Here is a 20017-nt window from a genome sequence, read left to right as displayed (position 1 = left end):
ATTTTGCGCGGGGTATCTTACTTATGCACAGGTTTGTTGGTATAAAACATATTTTTAAGGCTTAGAAACTGTAAAATTCCTTCAGTCATGAACATAACCTTGAAAATAGTTTGCAGCGCGATCTGTGATCGCCAATCGAAAATAACAACTTTTTTGAAAAAAATGCTGGATAGATTTCTGTAATATATGCTAGCTGTCATTTTGACAATTGAAGAGACCCTAGAGATTCCCATGTTTACCTTTTTTTATATTTAAATTTTTTTTAATTGTTTGTATATTCTGTCCTGTATATGCCTTTAATAATAAATAATTAAGAAACAGCTAGAAATGGAAGTGTTAGTGCTACAAGTTTAGACTTATTACTTACATAAATATCTTAACATGTACTTTTTAGGGTTAATGCTAATCTAGCTAGTCTATGTAATCATGAAGTAATGCAACATCTACAAACTATTAAAGATAGTAAAAAAAAGCAAAAAGGGCAACTTGCAACAATCACTTATGAGGTAAATTTACTTATTATTTAAACTACGTGACTAGAGTTTAAACATTAAACTTAGTAATGTGTGTGAAGCTAGCGTCCGATCGATATCCAGCAACCAAAATCGAGAACGCAGCATATGCCGGTTGCCAGCGACCAATTTATAGTCCGCGCTCCCTGTTATTTAATCAATATAATGCCCGTATCTCCAAAAATTCCCAAGGGATTTTAATAATTTTTTGTCCAGATATTAACAATGAATACCTAAATCGACTGACGATGGTCTCAAACCTCTACAAACTAAGGTTTTGTTGTGAAAATTAATTAAAAAGTCAAATGGTAAAAAAATGAAAAAGGCTCTAACTCCCAAAATTCCCAAAGGATTTGGATAAAACTTTTTTTTATAAAAGATAATAAATATCTAAATTGATTTTAGATGGTTGCAAACCTCTACAAACGAAAGTTTTTTGGTAAAAAATTATTGAATTTTTAGATGTACAAAAAAAATTTAAAAGCTATAACTTCCAAAACTCCCAAAGGATTTAAATGAAACTTTTTTACGCAACTAGTAATAAACATTTAAATCGATTTTACATGGTTGCAAACCTCTACAAACGAAAGTTTTTTGGTAAAAAATTATTGAAGTGTTAGATGTAGAAAAATATAAACGGCTATAACTCCCAAAACTCCCAAAGGATTCGAATGAAACTTTTTTATACAACTAATAATAAATATTTAAAACGATTTTACATGGTTGCAAACCTCTACAAACGAAAGTTTTTTGGTAAAAAATTATTGAATTTTTAGATGTACAAAAAAAATTTAAAAGCTATAACTTCCAAAACTCCCAAAGGATTTAAATGAAACTTTTTTACGCAACTAGTAATAAACATTTAAATCGATTTTACATGGTTGCAAACCTCTACAAACGAAAGTTTTTTGGTAAAAAATTATTGAAGTGTTAGATGTAGAAAAATATAAACGGCTATAACTCCCAAAACTCCCAAAGGATTCGAATGAAACTTTTTTACGCAATTAGTAATAATTATTTAAATTCAACAAACACAAGTTCTACAAACGAAAGTTTTTTGGTAAAAAATTATTGAAATGTTAGATGTAGAAAAATATAAACGGCTATAACTCCTAAAACTCCCAAAGGATTCGAATGAAACTTTTTTACGCAATTAGCAATAAATATTTAAATCGATTTTACATGGTTGCAAATCTCTACAAACGAAAGTTTTTTGGTAAAAAATTATTGAAGTGTTAGATGTAGAAAAATATAAACGGCTATAACTTCCAAAACTCCCAAAGGATTTAAATGAAACTTTTTTACGCAACTAGTAATAAACATTTAAATCGATTTTACATGGTTGCAAATCTCTACAAACGAAAGTTTTTTGGTAAAAAATTATTGAAATGTTAGATGTAGAAAAATAAAAACGGCTATAACTCCCAAAACTCCCAAAGGATTCGAATGAAACTTTTTTACGCAATTAGCAATAAATATATAAATCGATTTTACATGGTTGCAAATCTCTACAAACGAAAGTTTTTTGGTAAAAAATTATTGAAGTGTTAGATGTAAAAAAATATAAACGGCTATAACTTCCAAAACTCCCAAAGGATTCGAATGAAACTTTTTTATATAACTAATAATAAATATTTAAATCGATTTTACATGGTTGCAAACCTCTACAAACGAAAGTTTTTTGGTAAAAAATTATTGAAGTGTTAGATGTAAAAAAATATAAACGGCTATAACTCCCAAAACTCCCAAAGGATTTGAATGAAACTTTTTTACGCAATTAGTAATAAATATTTAAATCGATTTTACATGGTTGCAAATCTCTACAAACGAAAGTGTTTTGGCAAAAAATTATTGAAATGTTAGATGTAGAAAAAAATAAACGACTATAACTTCCAAAACTCCCAAAGGATTCGAATGAAACTTTTTTATACAACTAATAATAAATATCTAAATCGATTTTACATGGTTGCAAATCTCTACAAACGAAAGTTTTTTGGTAAAAAATTATTGAAGTGTTAGATGTAGAAAAATATAAACGGCTATAACTTCCAAAACTCCCAAAGGATTTGAATGAAACCTTTTTACGCAATTAGCAATAAACATTTAAATCGATTTTACATGGTTGCAAATCTCTACAAACGAAAGTTTTTTGGTAAAAAATTATTGAAGTGTTAGATGTAAAAAAATATAAACGGCTATAACTTCCAAAACTCCCAAAGGATTCGAATGAAACTTTTTTATTCAACTAATAATAAATATCTAAATCGATTTTACATGGTTGCAAATCTCTACAAACGAAAGTTTTTTGGTAAAAAATTATTGAAGTGTTAGATGTATTAAAAAAAACTTAAGGCTATAACTTCCAAAACTCTCACAGGATTTGAATAAAACTTTTTTTAATATTAATAATAAACATTTTAAGTGATGAGATTTAAGACATGTTGCAAAACTCTCTATTTAAACTAATTAAATTGAGTTATTTTAACTAATCAAAAGACCATAATAATTTTCCAATTGTTTATTTTATATAACAAATACAAAGATAGTGATTTCTGAGTAGAAATACAAGATCCAAGTCCAGCCAAATAGTAGTATGGAATTAAACCATCGGGGCTAGTAGCTCTAAGTCGTCGATACTACAGTCAGGTGCTACAAAAGGAGTCCGGGTCTTCCCTTTAGGTAATCGCTCTCTTTCAGGAGACAACAGTCAATATTCTCCATAAAGGTCCAATCAAAAATTACGTTAAAACCACTGGCTGGATTGTTACCAAGATGCCTAGAAAGTATACCTGAGGAGGTTTCATTAATTGTATTTAAGGAAAACTTACATAGGCCCCGTTTGTAGTAGTGTGTGGTCTCAGTTAAGATCCTTTTGGAAATTCATCCAGGAATTTGTATATGTTGTTAGAAGCAGTTAAGTTTTTACCCACTGAACTGCCCAGCAATAAAATTCTTTGCGCACTTTGGTGTAATTTTCTTTTCAATTTTGTTTTATTACACGACGGGGAATGCATTTACGCACGAACTGGGACGCACAAGGCACTCCAGGACAGTGTGGGGCTCGGTGAAGCCACTACCCACTAAACCCCTCCGTGTTCTTTCCCGACCGCATCTGCCCGAATACTCGCTACAATATCTGACAGGTGCCGGTATGATATTTTTCTCCCTGATTTCCCTACGCAAAAGGGCTCCTTCCTCCCCTTCACCCTTGCCAATCCCAATCCAAGAAATAAAAGGTTTTCCTAACAAGTTGATGCTTATTATTGATAGACTCAATAATTTAAAGGTATAATTTAGAACTTAAAGATAATCGTGAGCAGCCTTTGTACTTTATTATGATTAAAAAACCGCAAAAGGGCTCCTTCCTCCCCTTAACCCTTGCCTATCCCAAGCCAAGAAAAGAGTAATATAGCGTAATAAAAATATCTGTATGAATATTGTATTGAATTCGGTAAAAACCTAAGAGTTTATGTATCGATGGTTCTTACTATCTAGACAATAAGACTGCAGGAAAGTGGGTCAGTTACTTGATAAGATAAATAATGTATTTTTTAGGTAGAATTTAATGACAATAGAAAGATTTTAAAAGGATAATAAAAGAATTTGCGAGACAAAGATTATACATAATTTTACAATCTAAAAATAAATTTAAAAATCTTATTTATTTGAAACTTTTGAAACAAACATAGGTATATGATTATTTATATATTCATAAATTCGGTACAAAGAGGACAATTGTAAGTTATAGCTTCGAAATCATTTTCGATGTATTCCTCTCCGAGGCATTGAGTCATGTACCATCGCTTACAAACATCACATTCAATCCAATTAGCAGTTATTAATAATTGAGTCTCTCCGCAAATAACACATCTTTGAGACATATCAGAATTTTCCAACAAAAATGATTTCAAAGCATAGCGCTAATCCTCTGGCTCGGAACACACAAATAAATTATCGTCTTTCCCCTTAAATAATTTCTCAGCCCAAAGCAAAATAAATACCCCACAATTAAAACTGTCCCTTTGCTTCGGGTGCTCGTAAACTTTTATCTTCCATTTGGATTTGTTTAAAGAATACTGTTTAGAGAATTTTAAAAAATAATCATTTGTTTCAGATGCTGAACTACCGAAAGGATTTAAAAAAGAAAACTCTCGTTTTTTAAAATTTATAAAAACCAAACACCAATGGCAGTTATTTTGCAAATATGCATATAAATATGAGTTAGGTGCAGATAAATTTAAATCCGGTGTGCAATTTTCATTAAATAAGCTGCAACCTTCAAAAGAACTAATATAAGTTACTATTGACGTTTTACTATATAGAAACAAAACTATCTCAATCAAAAAATTTGAAAGCCATTTTCTATCATCTAAAGTTTGAAAATCTGTATTTTCTAAATATTTGAATGGTTTCGCCCCCGTATAGAATCCCACCACGTATTTTTTTAGTGTTGAATTTTTTTTATAGTAATTTATATCTTTAATTAAGCCATTAGGATAGGTTCCACTTCATAACGTGATATTTTTGAGAAAATGATTATTTGGTCCGAAATAAATTGGATCTCTTAATTTTTGTTTTTTTCCCCACTTTTCCTGCTGCAACATGCCTAAATTTGGATCTTGTTTATTTTTTTTAATTTTTCCAGTACAGCGAACTTTTTCAATGTCAAATATAATTTGTTTATGCAAACCTAAGGTCACTTCCCTTGTAATACGTAAAAATCTACTACATTTTAGCCGTTTTCCTGGCAATGTATTATGCTTTAATTGTTTGAAATGTCCTTCGACAGGTGCATTACTATACTTCTTTAAATCTGTGTCTTCAGAGATAATATTGGACCACATGGGTAAGTAGGGTAAGTATCTTTTTAAAACAAGTGTAGCAATCTCTGGGTGAAAAAATTTGTTATTAATATTTTTAACATTTTTGGGCATATTAAGTATAAAATTTTTTTTGAAATGTTGATAAAATAATGATCGATTTAGATATTTATTATTAAATGTATAAAAAAGTTTCATTCGAATCCTTTGGGAGTTTTGGAAGTTATAGTCGTTTATATTTTCCTACATCTAACACTTTAATAATTTTTTGCCAAAAAACTTTCGTTTGTAGAGGTTTGCAACCATGTCAAATCGATTTAGATATTTATTATTAAATGTATAAAAAAGTTTCATTCGAATCCTTTGGGAGTTTTGGAAGTCATAGTCGTTTATATTTTTCTACATCTAACATTTCAATAATTTTTTACCAAAAAACTTTCGTTTGTAGAGATTTGCAACCATGTAAAATCGATTTAAATATTTATTGCTAATTGCGTAAAAAAGTTTTATTCAAATCCTTTGGGAGTTTTGGAAGTTATAGCCGTTTATATTTTTCTACATCTAACACTTCAATAATTTTTTACCAAAAAACTTTCGTTTGTAGAGATTTGCAACCATGTAAAATCGATTTAAATGTTTATTGCTAATTGCGTAAAAAAGTTTCATTCAAATCCTTTGCGAGTTTTGGAAGTTATAGCCGTTTATATTTTTCTACATCTAACACTTCAATAATTTTTTACCAAAAAACTTTCGTTTGTAGAGATTTGCAACCATGTAAAATCGATTTAGATATTCATTATTAGTTGTATAAAAAAGTTTCATTCGAATCCTTTGGGAGTTTTGGAAGTTATAGTCGTTTATTTTTTTCTACATCTAACATTTCAATAATTTTTTACCAAAAAACTTTCGTTTGTAGAGATTTGCAACTATGTAAAATCGATTTAAATATTTATTACTAATTGCATAAAAAAGTTTCATTCAAATCCTTTGGGAGTTTTGGGAGTTATAGCCGTTTATATTTTTTTACATCTAACACTTCAATAATTTTTTACCAAAAAAATTTCGTTTGTAGAGATTTGCAACCATGTAAAATCGATTTAGATATTTATTATTAGTTGTATAAAAAAGTTTCATTCGAATCCTTTGGGAGTTTTGGAAGTTATAGTCGTTTATTTTTTTCTACATCTAAAAATTCAATAATTTTTTACCAAAAAACTTTCGTTTGTAGAGGTTTGCAACCATGTAAAATCGATTTAAATATTTATTATTAGTTGTATAAAAAAGTTTCATTTGAATCCTTTGGGAGTTTTGGAAGTTATAGTCGTTTATTTTTTTCTACATCTAACATTTCAATAATTTTTTGCCAAAAAACTTTTGTTTGTAGAGATTTGCAACCATGTAAAATCGATTTAAATATTTATTACTAATTGCGTAAAAAAGTTTCATTCAAATCCTTTGGGAGTTTTGGAAGTTATAGCCGTTTATATTTTTTTACATCTAACACTTCAATAATTTTTTACCAAAAAACTTTCGTTTGTAGAGATTTGCAACCATGTAAAATCGATTTAAATATTTATTACTAATTGCGTAAAAAAGTTTCATTCAAATCCTTTGGGAGTTTTGGGAGTTATAGCCGTTTATATTTTTCTACATCTAACACTTCAATAATTTTTTACCAAAAAACTTTCGTTTGTAGAGATTTGCAACCATGTAAAATCGATTTAGATATTTATTATTAGTTGTATAAAAAAGTTTCATTTGAATCCTTTGGGAGTTTTGGAAGTTATAGTCGTTTATTTTTTTCTACATCTAACATTTCAATAATTTTTTGCCAAAAAACTTTTGTTTGTAGAGATTTGCAACCATGTAAAATCGATTTAAATATTTATTACTAATTGCGTAAAAAAGTTTCATTCAAATCCTTTGGGAGTTTTGGGAGTTATAGCCGTTTATATTTTTCTACATCTAACACTTCAGTAATTTTTTACCAAAAAACTTTCGTTTGTAGAGGTTTGCAACCATGTAAAATCGATTTAAATGTTTATTACTAGTTGCGTAAAAAAGTTTCATTTAAATCCTTTGGGAGTTTTGGAAGTTATAGCTTTTAAATTTTTTTTGTACATCTAAAAATTCAATAATTTTTTACCAAAAAACTTTCGTTTGTAGAGGTTTGCAACCATGTAAAATCGTTTTAAATATTTATTATTAGTTGTATAAAAAAGTTTCATTCGAATCCTTTGGGAGTTTTGGGAGTTATAGCCGTTTATATTTTTCTACATCTAACACTTCAATAATTTTTTACCAAAAAACTTTCGTTTGTAGAGGTTTGCAACCATGTAAAATCGATTTAAATGTTTATTACTAGTTGCGTAAAAAAGTTTCATTTAAATCCTTTGGGAGTTTTGGAAGTTATAGCTTTTAAATTTTTTTTGTACATCTAAAAATTCAATAATTTTTTACCAAAAAACTTTCGTTTGTAGAGGTTTGCAACCATGTAAAATCGTTTTAAATATTTATTATTAGTTGTATAAAAAAGTTTCATTCGAATCCTTTGGGAGTTTTGGGAGTTATAGCCGTTTATATTTTTCTACATCTAACACTTCAATAATTTTTTACCAAAAAACTTTCGTTTGTAGAGGTTTGCAACCATGTAAAATCGATTTAAATGTTTATTACTAGTTGCGTAAAAAAGTTTCATTTAAATCCTTTGGGAGTTTTGGAAGTTATAGCTTTTAAATTTTTTTTGTACATCTAAAAATTCAATAATTTTTTACCAAAAAACTTTCGTTTGTAGAGGTTTGCAACCATGTAAAATCGATTTAGATATTTATTATTAGTTGTATAAAAAAGTTTCATTCGAATCCTTTGGGAGTTTTGGAAGTTATAGTCGTTTATTGTTTTCTACATCTAACATTTCAATAATTTTTTGCCAAAAAACTTTCGTTTGTAGAGATTTGCAACCATGTAAAATCGATTTAAATATTTATTACTAATTGCGTAAAAAAGTTTCATTCAAATCCTTTGGGAGTTTTGGGAGTTATAGCCGTTTATATTTTTTTACATCTAACACTTCAATAATTTTTTACCAAAAAACTTTCGTTTGTAGAGATTTGCAACCATGTAAAATCGATTTAGATATTCATTATTAGTTGTATAAAAAAGTTTCATTCGAATCCTTTGGGAGTTTTGGAAGTTATAGTCGTTTATTTTTTTCTACATCTAACATTTCAATAATTTTTTACCAAAAAACTTTCGTTTGTAGAGATTTGCAACCATGTAAAATGGATTTAAATATTTATTACTAATTGCGTAAAAAAGTTTCATTCAAATCCTTTGGGAGTTTTGGGAGTTATAGCCGTTTATATTTTTTTACATCTAACACTTCAATAATTTTTTACCAAAAAACTTTCGTTTGTAGAGGTTTGCAACCATGTAAAATCGATTTAAATATTTATTATTAGTTATATAAAAAAGTTTCATTCGAATCCTTTGGGAGTTTTGGAAGTTATAGCCGTTTATATTTTTTTACATCTAACATTTCAATAATTTTTTACTAAAAAACTTTCGTTTGTAGAGATTTGCGACCATGTAAAATCGATTTAAATATTTATTGCTAATTGCGTAAAAAAGTTTCATTCAAATCCTTTGGGAGTTTTAGGAGTTATAGCCGTTTATATTTTTCTACATCTAACACTTCAATAATTTTTTACCAAAAAACTTTCGTTTGTAGAGATTTGCAACCATGTAAAATCGATTTAAATATTTATTACTAATTGCGTAAAAAAGTTTCAATCAAATCCTTTGGGAGTTTTGGGAGTTATAGCCGTTTATATTTTTTTACATCTAACACTTCAATAATTTTTTACCAAAAAACTTTCGTTTGTAGAGATTTGCAACCATGTAAAATCGATTTAAATATTTATTACTAATTGCGTAAAAAAGTTTCATTCAAATCCTTTGGGAGTTTTGGGAGTTATAGCCGTTTATATTTTTCTACATCTAACACTTCAATAATTTTTTACCAAAAAACTTTCGTTTGTAGAGATTTGCAACCATGTAAAATCGATTTATATATTTATTGCTAATTGCGTAAAAAAGTTTCATTCGAATCCTTTGGGAGTTTTGGGAGTTATAGCCGTTTATATTTTTCTACATCTAACACTTCAATAATTTTTTACCAAAAAACTTTCGTTTGTAGAGATTTGCAACCATGTAAAATCGATTTATATATTTATTGCTAATTGCGTAAAAAAGTTTCATTCGAATCCTTTGGGAGTTTTGGGAGTTATAGCCGTTTTTATTTTTTTACATCTAACATTTCAATAATTTTTTGCCAAAAAACTTTCGTTTGTAGAGATTTGCAACCATGTAAAATCGATTTAAATGTTTATTACTAGTTGCGTAAAAAAGTTTCAATCAAATCCTTTGGGAGTTTTGGAAGTTATAGCCGTTTATATTTTTCTACATCTAACACTTCAATAATTTTTTACCAAAAAACTTTCGTTTGTAGAGATTTGCAACCATGTAAAATCGATTTATATATTTATTGCTAATTGCGTAAAAAAGTTTCATTCGAATCCTTTGGGAGTTTTGGGAGTTATAGCCGTTTTTATTTTTCTACATCTAACATTTCAATAATTTTTTACCAAAAAACTTTCGTTTGTAGAGATTTGCAACCATGTAAAATCGATTTAAATGTTTATTACTAGTTGCGTAAAAAAGTTTCATTTAAATCCTTTGGGAGTTTTGGAAGTTATAGGCGTTTATATTTTTCTACATCTAACACTTCAATAATTTTTTACCAAAAAACTTTCGTTTGTAGAGATTTGCAACCATGTAAAATCGATTTATATATTTATTGCTAATTGCGTAAAAAAGTTTCATTCGAATCCTTTGGGAGTTTTGGGAGTTATAGCCGTTTTTATTTTTCTACATCTAACATTTCAATAATTTTTTACCAAAAAACTTTCGTTTGTAGAGATTTGCAACCATGTAAAATCGATTTAAATGTTTATTACTAGTTGCGTAAAAAAGTTTCATTTAAATCCTTTGGGAGTTTTGGGAGTTATAGCCGTTTATATTTTTCTACATCTAACATTTCAATAATTTTTTACCAAAAAACTTTCGTTTGTAGAACTTGTGTTTGTTGAATTTAAATAATTATTACTAATTGCGTAAAAAAGTTTCATTTAAATCCTTTGGGAGTTTTGGGAGTTATAGCCGTTTATATTTTTCTACATCTAACACTTCAGTAATTTTTTACCAAAAAACTTTCGTTTGTAGAGGTTTGCAACCATGTAAAATCGATTTAAATGTTTATTACTAGTTGCGTAAAAAAGTTTCATTTAAATCCTTTGGGAGTTTTGGAAGTTATAGCTTTTAAATTTTTTTTGTACATCTAAAAATTCAATAATTTTTTACCAAAAAACTTTCGTTTGTAGAGGTTTGCAACCATGTAAAATCGTTTTAAATATTTATTATTAGTTGTATAAAAAAGTTTCATTCGAATCCTTTGGGAGTTTTGGGAGTTATAGCCGTTTATATTTTTCTACATCTAACACTTCAATAATTTTTTACCAAAAAACTTTCGTTTGTAGAGGTTTGCAACCATGTAAAATCGTTTTAAATATTTATTATTAGTTGTATAAAAAAGTTTCATTCGAATCCTTTGGGAGTTTTGGGAGTTATAGCCGTTTATATTTTTCTACATCTAACACTTCAATAATTTTTTACCAAAAAACTTTCGTTTGTAGAGGTTTGCAACCATGTAAAATCGTTTTAAATATTTATTATTAGTTGTATAAAAAAGTTTCATTCGAATCCTTTGGGAGTTTTGGGAGTTATAGCCGTTTATATTTTTCTACATCTAACACTTCAATAATTTTTTACCAAAAAACTTTCGTTTGTAGAGGTTTGCAACCATGTAAAATCGATTTAAATGTTTATTACTAGTTGCGTAAAAAAGTTTCATTTAAATCCTTTGGGAGTTTTGGAAGTTATAGCTTTTAAATTTTTTTTGTACATCTAAAAATTCAATAATTTTTTACCAAAAAACTTTCGTTTGTAGAGGTTTGCAACCATGTAAAATCGTTTTAAATATTTATTATTAGTTGTATAAAAAAGTTTCATTCGAATCCTTTGGGAGTTTTGGGAGTTATAGCCGTTTATATTTTTCTACATCTAACACTTCAATAATTTTTTACCAAAAAACTTTCGTTTGTAGAGGTTTGCAACCATGTAAAATCGATTTAAATGTTTATTACTAGTTGCGTAAAAAAGTTTCATTTAAATCCTTTGGGAGTTTTGGAAGTTATAGCTTTTAAATTTTTTTTGTACATCTAAAAATTCAATAATTTTTTACCAAAAAACTTTCGTTTGTAGAGGTTTGCAACCATGTAAAATCGTTTTAAATATTTATTATTAGTTGTATAAAAAAGTTTCATTCGAATCCTTTGGGAGTTTTGGGAGTTATAGCCGTTTATATTTTTCTACATCTAACACTTCAATAATTTTTTACCAAAAAACTTTCGTTTGTAGAGGTTTGCAACCATGTAAAATCGATTTAAATGTTTATTACTAGTTGCGTAAAAAAGTTTCATTTAAATCCTTTGGGAGTTTTGGAAGTTATAGCTTTTAAATTTTTTTTGTACATCTAAAAATTCAATAATTTTTTACCAAAAAACTTTCGTTTGTAGAGGTTTGCAACCATGTAAAATCGTTTTAAATATTTATTATTAGTTGTATAAAAAAGTTTCATTCGAATCCTTTGGGAGTTTTGGGAGTTATAGCCGTTTATATTTTTCTACATCTAACACTTCAATAATTTTTTACCAAAAAACTTTCGTTTGTAGAGGTTTGCAACCATGTAAAATCGATTTAAATGTTTATTACTAGTTGCGTAAAAAAGTTTCATTTAAATCCTTTGGGAGTTTTGGAAGTTATAGCTTTTAAATTTTTTTTGTACATCTAAAAATTCAATAATTTTTTACCAAAAAACTTTCGTTTGTAGAGGTTTGCAACCATGTAAAATCGATTTAGATATTTATTATTAGTTGTATAAAAAAGTTTCATTCGAATCCTTTGGGAGTTTTGGAAGTTATAGTCGTTTATTGTTTTCTACATCTAACATTTCAATAATTTTTTGCCAAAAAACTTTCGTTTGTAGAGATTTGCAACCATGTAAAATCGATTTAAATATTTATTACTAATTGCGTAAAAAAGTTTCATTCAAATCCTTTGGGAGTTTTGGGAGTTATAGCCGTTTATATTTTTTTACATCTAACACTTCAATAATTTTTTACCAAAAAACTTTCGTTTGTAGAGATTTGCAACCATGTAAAATCGATTTAGATATTCATTATTAGTTGTATAAAAAAGTTTCATTCGAATCCTTTGGGAGTTTTGGAAGTTATAGTCGTTTATTTTTTTCTACATCTAACATTTCAATAATTTTTTACCAAAAAACTTTCGTTTGTAGAGATTTGCAACCATGTAAAATGGATTTAAATATTTATTACTAATTGCGTAAAAAAGTTTCATTCAAATCCTTTGGGAGTTTTGGGAGTTATAGCCGTTTATATTTTTTTACATCTAACACTTCAATAATTTTTTACCAAAAAACTTTCGTTTGTAGAGGTTTGCAACCATGTAAAATCGATTTAAATATTTATTATTAGTTATATAAAAAAGTTTCATTCGAATCCTTTGGGAGTTTTGGAAGTTATAGCCGTTTATATTTTTTTACATCTAACATTTCAATAATTTTTTACTAAAAAACTTTCGTTTGTAGAGATTTGCGACCATGTAAAATCGATTTAAATATTTATTGCTAATTGCGTAAAAAAGTTTCATTCAAATCCTTTGGGAGTTTTAGGAGTTATAGCCGTTTATATTTTTCTACATCTAACACTTCAATAATTTTTTACCAAAAAACTTTCGTTTGTAGAGATTTGCAACCATGTAAAATCGATTTAAATATTTATTACTAATTGCGTAAAAAAGTTTCAATCAAATCCTTTGGGAGTTTTGGGAGTTATAGCCGTTTATATTTTTTTACATCTAACACTTCAATAATTTTTTACCAAAAAACTTTCGTTTGTAGAGATTTGCAACCATGTAAAATCGATTTAAATATTTATTACTAATTGCGTAAAAAAGTTTCATTCAAATCCTTTGGGAGTTTTGGGAGTTATAGCCGTTTATATTTTTCTACATCTAACACTTCAATAATTTTTTACCAAAAAACTTTCGTTTGTAGAGATTTGCAACCATGTAAAATCGATTTATATATTTATTGCTAATTGCGTAAAAAAGTTTCATTCGAATCCTTTGGGAGTTTTGGGAGTTATAGCCGTTTATATTTTTCTACATCTAACACTTCAATAATTTTTTACCAAAAAACTTTCGTTTGTAGAGATTTGCAACCATGTAAAATCGATTTATATATTTATTGCTAATTGCGTAAAAAAGTTTCATTCGAATCCTTTGGGAGTTTTGGGAGTTATAGCCGTTTTTATTTTTTTACATCTAACATTTCAATAATTTTTTGCCAAAAAACTTTCGTTTGTAGAGATTTGCAACCATGTAAAATCGATTTAAATGTTTATTACTAGTTGCGTAAAAAAGTTTCAATCAAATCCTTTGGGAGTTTTGGAAGTTATAGCCGTTTATATTTTTCTACATCTAACACTTCAATAATTTTTTACCAAAAAACTTTCGTTTGTAGAGATTTGCAACCATGTAAAATCGATTTATATATTTATTGCTAATTGCGTAAAAAAGTTTCATTCGAATCCTTTGGGAGTTTTGGGAGTTATAGCCGTTTTTATTTTTCTACATCTAACATTTCAATAATTTTTTACCAAAAAACTTTCGTTTGTAGAGATTTGCAACCATGTAAAATCGATTTAAATGTTTATTACTAGTTGCGTAAAAAAGTTTCATTTAAATCCTTTGGGAGTTTTGGAAGTTATAGGCGTTTATATTTTTCTACATCTAACACTTCAATAATTTTTTACCAAAAAACTTTCGTTTGTAGAGATTTGCAACCATGTAAAATCGATTTATATATTTATTGCTAATTGCGTAAAAAAGTTTCATTCGAATCCTTTGGGAGTTTTGGGAGTTATAGCCGTTTTTATTTTTCTACATCTAACATTTCAATAATTTTTTACCAAAAAACTTTCGTTTGTAGAGATTTGCAACCATGTAAAATCGATTTAAATGTTTATTACTAGTTGCGTAAAAAAGTTTCATTTAAATCCTTTGGGAGTTTTGGGAGTTATAGCCGTTTATATTTTTCTACATCTAACATTTCAATAATTTTTTACCAAAAAACTTTCGTTTGTAGAACTTGTGTTTGTTGAATTTAAATAATTATTACTAATTGCGTAAAAAAGTTTCATTTAAATCCTTTGGGAGTTTTGGGAGTTATAGCCGTTTATATTTTTCTACATCTAACACTTCAGTAATTTTTTACCAAAAAACTTTCGTTTGTAGAGGTTTGCAACCATGTAAAATCGATTTAAATGTTTATTACTAGTTGCGTAAAAAAGTTTCATTTAAATCCTTTGGGAGTTTTGGAAGTTATAGCTTTTAAATTTTTTTTGTACATCTAAAAATTCAATAATTTTTTACCAAAAAACTTTCGTTTGTAGAGGTTTGCAACCATGTAAAATCGTTTTAAATATTTATTATTAGTTGTATAAAAAAGTTTCATTCGAATCCTTTGGGAGTTTTGGGAGTTATAGCCGTTTATATTTTTCTACATCTAACACTTCAATAATTTTTTACCAAAAAACTTTCGTTTGTAGAGGTTTGCAACCATGTAAAATCGTTTTAAATATTTATTATTAGTTGTATAAAAAAGTTTCATTCGAATCCTTTGGGAGTTTTGGGAGTTATAGCCGTTTATATTTTTCTACATCTAACACTTCAATAATTTTTTACCAAAAAACTTTCGTTTGTAGAGGTTTGCAACCATGTAAAATCGTTTTAAATATTTATTATTAGTTGTATAAAAAAGTTTCATTCGAATCCTTTGGGAGTTTTGGGAGTTATAGCCGTTTATATTTTTCTACATCTAACACTTCAATAATTTTTTACCAAAAAACTTTCGTTTGTAGAGGTTTGCAACCATGTAAAATCGATTTAAATGTTTATTACTAGTTGCGTAAAAAAGTTTCATTTAAATCCTTTGGGAGTTTTGGAAGTTATAGCTTTTAAATTTTTTTTGTACATCTAAAAATTCAATAATTTTTTACCAAAAAACTTTCGTTTGTAGAGGTTTGCAACCATGTAAAATCGTTTTAAATATTTATTATTAGTTGTATAAAAAAGTTTCATTCGAATCCTTTGGGAGTTTTGGGAGTTATAGCCGTTTATATTTTTCTACATCTAACACTTCAATAATTTTTTACCAAAAAACTTTCGTTTGTAGAGGTTTGCAACCATGTAAAATCGATTTAAATGTTTATTACTAGTTGCGTAAAAAAGTTTCATTTAAATCCTTTGGGAGTTTTGGAAGTTATAGCTTTTAAATTTTTTTTGTACATCTAAAAATTCAATAATTTTTTACCAAAAAACTTTCGTTTGTAGAGGTTTGCAACCATCTAAAATCAATTTAGATATTTATTATCTTTTATAAAAAAAAGTTTTATCCAAATCCTTTGGGAATTTTGGGAGTTAGAGCCTTTTTCATTTTTTTACCATTTGACTTTTTAATTAATTTTCACAACAAAACCTTAGTTTGTAGAGGTTTGAGACCATCGTCAGTCGATTTAGGTATTCATTGTTAATATCTGGACAAAAAATTATTAAAATCCCTTGGGAATTTTTGGAGATACGGGCATTATATTGATTAAATAACAGGGAGCGCGGACTATAAATTGGTCGCTGGCAACCGGCATATGCTGCGTTCTCGATTTTGGTTGCTGGATATCGATCGGACGCTAGCTTCACACACATAACTTAGTAGAGGTTTAAAGAGATTGTGCTAATACCTTAATATTAACACAACACTGCGAAAGGACTGACATAAGGCTAGTAAATAAAATTTCCATCAAATTTTCTCCTAAATATCTTATATTAAATATAAAAACGTTAATTTTCTTTAAACAACTAAAAACCTAAAACTTATTACTAAGTAAACACACTCATTCCAGCAAGCACTCGAATAAAAATAAATTTTAAATTTAAATAAACACCAAGACAAAAGTAGTTAACTAAATTAAACCCTTTGACCTTAATACAAATAGAGTAACAATAATAATTATTGTTTAAAATAAAACACAAGTTAAAATTACAAAGGTACCTTGTTTCTATGAGAAGACACAGAAAAACAAAATGCAATACACTGCTGCTTCCACACTATACGCTTCCACAAAATGTTCAATAGTCTTGTCCTCGGTTCAGTAACAGCCTCCTCACTAGTTATTAAAAATGTTCATGGAAAATGTCATAAATTTTGACTTTTCTGTTCACAACTTTATATTCTTACGAAGCGCTCACAAAATAATATGCTTTAAACTAAAAGGCAATTTAATAGCTAGTTTACAATGATTTTAACTGCAACGCTCAATTTTGCAACATAAATTTGCTTTTTATTTAAATTATTAAATACAGGAAACATCAGAAAGGTTTGCACCATTTCCGTCAAAAGACACAAACTGTTAACTAACTCTTTAAGATCAACTTATGTGAAACAAAATTAACATCGACTTCGATGTTTTGGGTTTTTGATTTTACGTCGCTGGCTGGACGGAGCAGAGATCTTGCCTGGTTTGCATTTATCGTCATACTGGGTGTGGTGCGGGGTAAATTTCGTGTCGCCACGGCTTGATCGGGGCAAGACAGACCCAGACACCAATTCCAGGTATCGGAGAGTTTTTGTAGACTGTAGTTATTATTTGAGACAAATTTAATTTGTCTGTGTTGAGAAATTGATTTCGCAACACTTATGGTTTTCCAGTAATGGCTTATTAAGATAGATACCCTAAGCAATTAACTTCATTTCAATTCTGTTTGTGATTTTAGACTTTAAGGTACCTGGAGGAAAGTCCCTGTAAAGATGAAACCCCTGAAAGTATAACAAAATGTATAAAAGCTTTAGAACCGTTTAATTTAAATAAAAATGAGAAACTTATGCTCGTTAATACACCTCCAAGAACCCCATTGGAAATTCAGTTGGTAAGTAGCATTAAAATATACTTTAAAGAGAGCCCTAGCACATCTATTTCTCATGACTCTTTAGATAATTGAAGAAAGTGAAGAGCGTTTAACAGAAGATCAAGTGCAACAAATTCTAGACATCCTTGCTGAACATTTTCCACATATAGCAAAGTCCAAAGGTGCCCAAGAAGAAGGTGAGGACGAGGAAGAGGAAACTCAATAAATAACATGTCACTTATTAACAAATCATCTTTATTAGCTTGTATGTTCCAGAATATATTTTTTACAATAAATAATGTTAAATCTATCTTTTTTGATCGCCGAGGTCCTCAATGAAGTCTTCATCGATCTAGAAAAATATTTCAGTATGAAAACGACAACATTTTAAACAACAAACATTGAATTACCTCAGGCCATTTTTCAGGAATAACATCAAACAAATCGTCTTTGACGTCTCCTTGGATCACAATTTCATCTTCCCCAGTAACCGATGACCCGCAAGCAAATTTTTGCCCAAAATATTTGGCCGCCACTTTTAGGTCAATGTCTGAAATTCCCAATAAGTTTTACACAATTTGAGATGCATCTATGAAGTACATACCAAAAGTGTTGAGTCCAGTTACTACTGTGACAGACTTCTTTTTGCCTCTTGGAGCTCTAGAAACGTACACTTGCTTAGGACCCTCCTCTTTTTTCTTGGTTTTAATGATGCCTTTGCCTCCACGTTTTTGTCGTTTTTTTTCTTCTTCACCAGCAGGGGTATCGCCTCCGTCTCCTATTTTTACTTTTTCAAATTCCCTTGGTAAGTTTTTCTCTAGCCACTGTTTACATTTGTCGTACTCTGGATAATATTCGCAGTACTAAGGAGTTAAGAAGAAATTCTTTTTGTAGGACATAATATGTAGAGTTGTTGGATAGAAAAAAAGAGTTTCTTAAGTTATTTTGGTTATTGTTAAAGCATTGGACAGTTATTTTTGCATAATGTGGCTTTATTATGTGAGGAACTGTTTTGAGTGTGCCTTAAAACTTATTTTACTTAAGTGTTACTTGGGTTACTGTCCTAGCCCAAAAATGTTGCCAGAATGTCACTTTAAATTAAGATTTTCATTAAATGAAGTCAAAAGAATTATAGAGACACTAATACTAATAGGGGGCTCACCTCAATAGGCATTGTACAGTTTCCGCAGTAAGTTACTTGAATGGGGTACGAGATGCCCTCTCTCGGACCCATTTTAAGGCGGTTTTCCTCAGCCATCGGTTCTAAAACTGGCTACTTCCTCTGTAGCAAATTTAATTAATTACAAAATAAAAATCCCGAACTAACCTAAAAAATTGCGTAAAAAAAATTTCGGTGGCGGTGGTGCCAACGTGTTGGGTAAAAATTTCCCCATGAAACACAGCTCTGTCAAAGTTGTCAACCGAAGAAGTTTAATTATATAAATCTTAATTTTACATGACAAATTCTATTTATTTACGAACAATGTAAATTGGAATATGTTTTGCTGTTGGCCATACTGCCTATTATCCAGTTTTAGTGTCGCCAAATATCAGTATTGCCAACTGTAAAGCCTCACATAGATTTTTGAGCAACAAATCTCTGAATTAAAAGCTATAAGTGCCTGAAATTCATTATTTTTTTTATAAAATCTTCATCGGTTTGAGAATTAAAATGGGGAAACATGTTTTTCCATTGGCAACACTGCTTATTACCCAGTCTCAGTGTTACCAATTGTAACATTTTTCAGTTCCACAGAACTCCAAAAATTAGTATTTTTGTCCAATCATTCTCTTTATTAAGGGGTAAATTTACTTTTTCTTTAAATAAGATTTTTGTTGTGCGTGTTAAGAAAATGAGAATATGTCTTGCCGTTGGCAACACTATCCATTAGATTTCCTCAGTGTTGCCAACTGTAGGAAATTATTAACCAAAAATACTATTATATATTGTAGGATCTTCCAGATTGATTTAAATATAACAAGATTTATTTTTCTTTTCTTGATTTAAAAAACATGCTAACCTCAATCTCCCTCTCTTACATCATCTGTCATTCACACGACAGTTAGCGGGAGATTCAAAATATCAAGTACAGTAAGTATAGCCAAAAATTACATTTCTTCTATAAAACTTTTGTATTGAGGTCAAAAAACATGTTTTACTATTGACAACACTCTCTAGTAACTTATCTCAGCGTTGCCAATTGAAGGAAATTTTCTTTTTTAGAACAACCTTAAATAGTAAAATTTAAATTTTTTTTACAGTACTACTCTTTAATACCCAGGAAGAAACTCTGTGACGAAATCTTGGCCTTGAAATTAAAGAAGGGACATATTTTGCGATAAGCAACGTTGCCCATCAACTCTTAGACAAGGAAAGAGATCTTTTTTTCCTCATCAAAGGGGTAACTCTATTACCTAACCTATAAACATGACATTAGTGAATATGGCTGTGGCAACCTTGCAAACTCCTGATTTCCATTTGTTAGTGGAGCAAAAGGGGATCAGATGGCCTATTAAATA

General features: G+C 28.8%; 2 protein-coding genes across 2 annotated transcripts; one reads left to right on the top strand and one right to left on the bottom strand.

The window, feature by feature from the left end:
* Positions 1-201: 201 nt before the first annotated feature.
* Positions 202-17807, top strand: LOC126737045 (DNA-directed RNA polymerase III subunit RPC9). The gene is made up of 4 exons (XM_050441731.1): positions 202-335; positions 395-506; positions 17366-17518; positions 17583-17807. Exons 1-4 carry the CDS (start codon positions 328-330, stop codon positions 17721-17723), a joined length of 414 nt encoding a protein of 137 aa, XP_050297688.1. The 5' UTR covers positions 202-327; the 3' UTR covers positions 17724-17807.
* LOC126737044 (density-regulated protein homolog) lies at positions 17736-18875 on the bottom strand. The gene is made up of 4 exons (XM_050441730.1): positions 18660-18875; positions 18102-18360; positions 17908-18047; positions 17736-17849 (listed from the first exon to the last, which is right to left on the bottom strand). Exons 1-4 carry the CDS (start codon positions 18753-18755, stop codon positions 17805-17807), a joined length of 540 nt encoding a protein of 179 aa, XP_050297687.1. The 5' UTR covers positions 18756-18875; the 3' UTR covers positions 17736-17804.
* Positions 18876-20017: the final 1142 nt, after the last annotated feature.

The sequence above is a fragment of the Anthonomus grandis genome, chromosome 6 (assembly GCF_022605725.1).
Source record: "Anthonomus grandis grandis chromosome 6, icAntGran1.3, whole genome shotgun sequence".
Classification (NCBI taxonomy): domain Eukaryota; kingdom Metazoa; phylum Arthropoda; class Insecta; order Coleoptera; family Curculionidae; genus Anthonomus; species Anthonomus grandis.
The sequence above is the reverse complement of the archived record's forward strand: the minus strand, read 5'-3'. Positions and strand labels throughout refer to the sequence as shown.

What these genes read in the sequence shown, in the direction of transcription:
- LOC126737045 (XM_050441731.1), top strand. An exon ending in TTGCAACAATCACTTATGAG is followed by an intron (nt 507 to 17,365) that starts GTAAATTTACTT and finishes TTGTGATTTTAG; the next exon opens with ACTTTAAGGTACCTGGAGGA. An exon ending in CCCCATTGGAAATTCAGTTG is followed by an intron (nt 17,519 to 17,582) that starts GTAAGTAGCATT and finishes ATGACTCTTTAG; the next exon opens with ATAATTGAAGAAAGTGAAGA.
- LOC126737044 (XM_050441730.1), bottom strand. Translation starts at nt 18,755, where the DNA reads ATGGCTGAGGAAAACCGCCTTAAAATGGGTCCGAGAGAGGGCATCTCG. An exon ending in ACTGTACAATGCCTATTGAG is followed by an intron (nt 18,361 to 18,659) that starts GTGAGCCCCCTA and finishes TTAACTCCTTAG; the next exon opens with TACTGCGAATATTATCCAGA. An exon ending in TTCCTGAAAAATGGCCTGAG is followed by an intron (nt 17,850 to 17,907) that starts GTAATTCAATGT and finishes ATATTTTTCTAG; the next exon opens with ATCGATGAAGACTTCATTGA.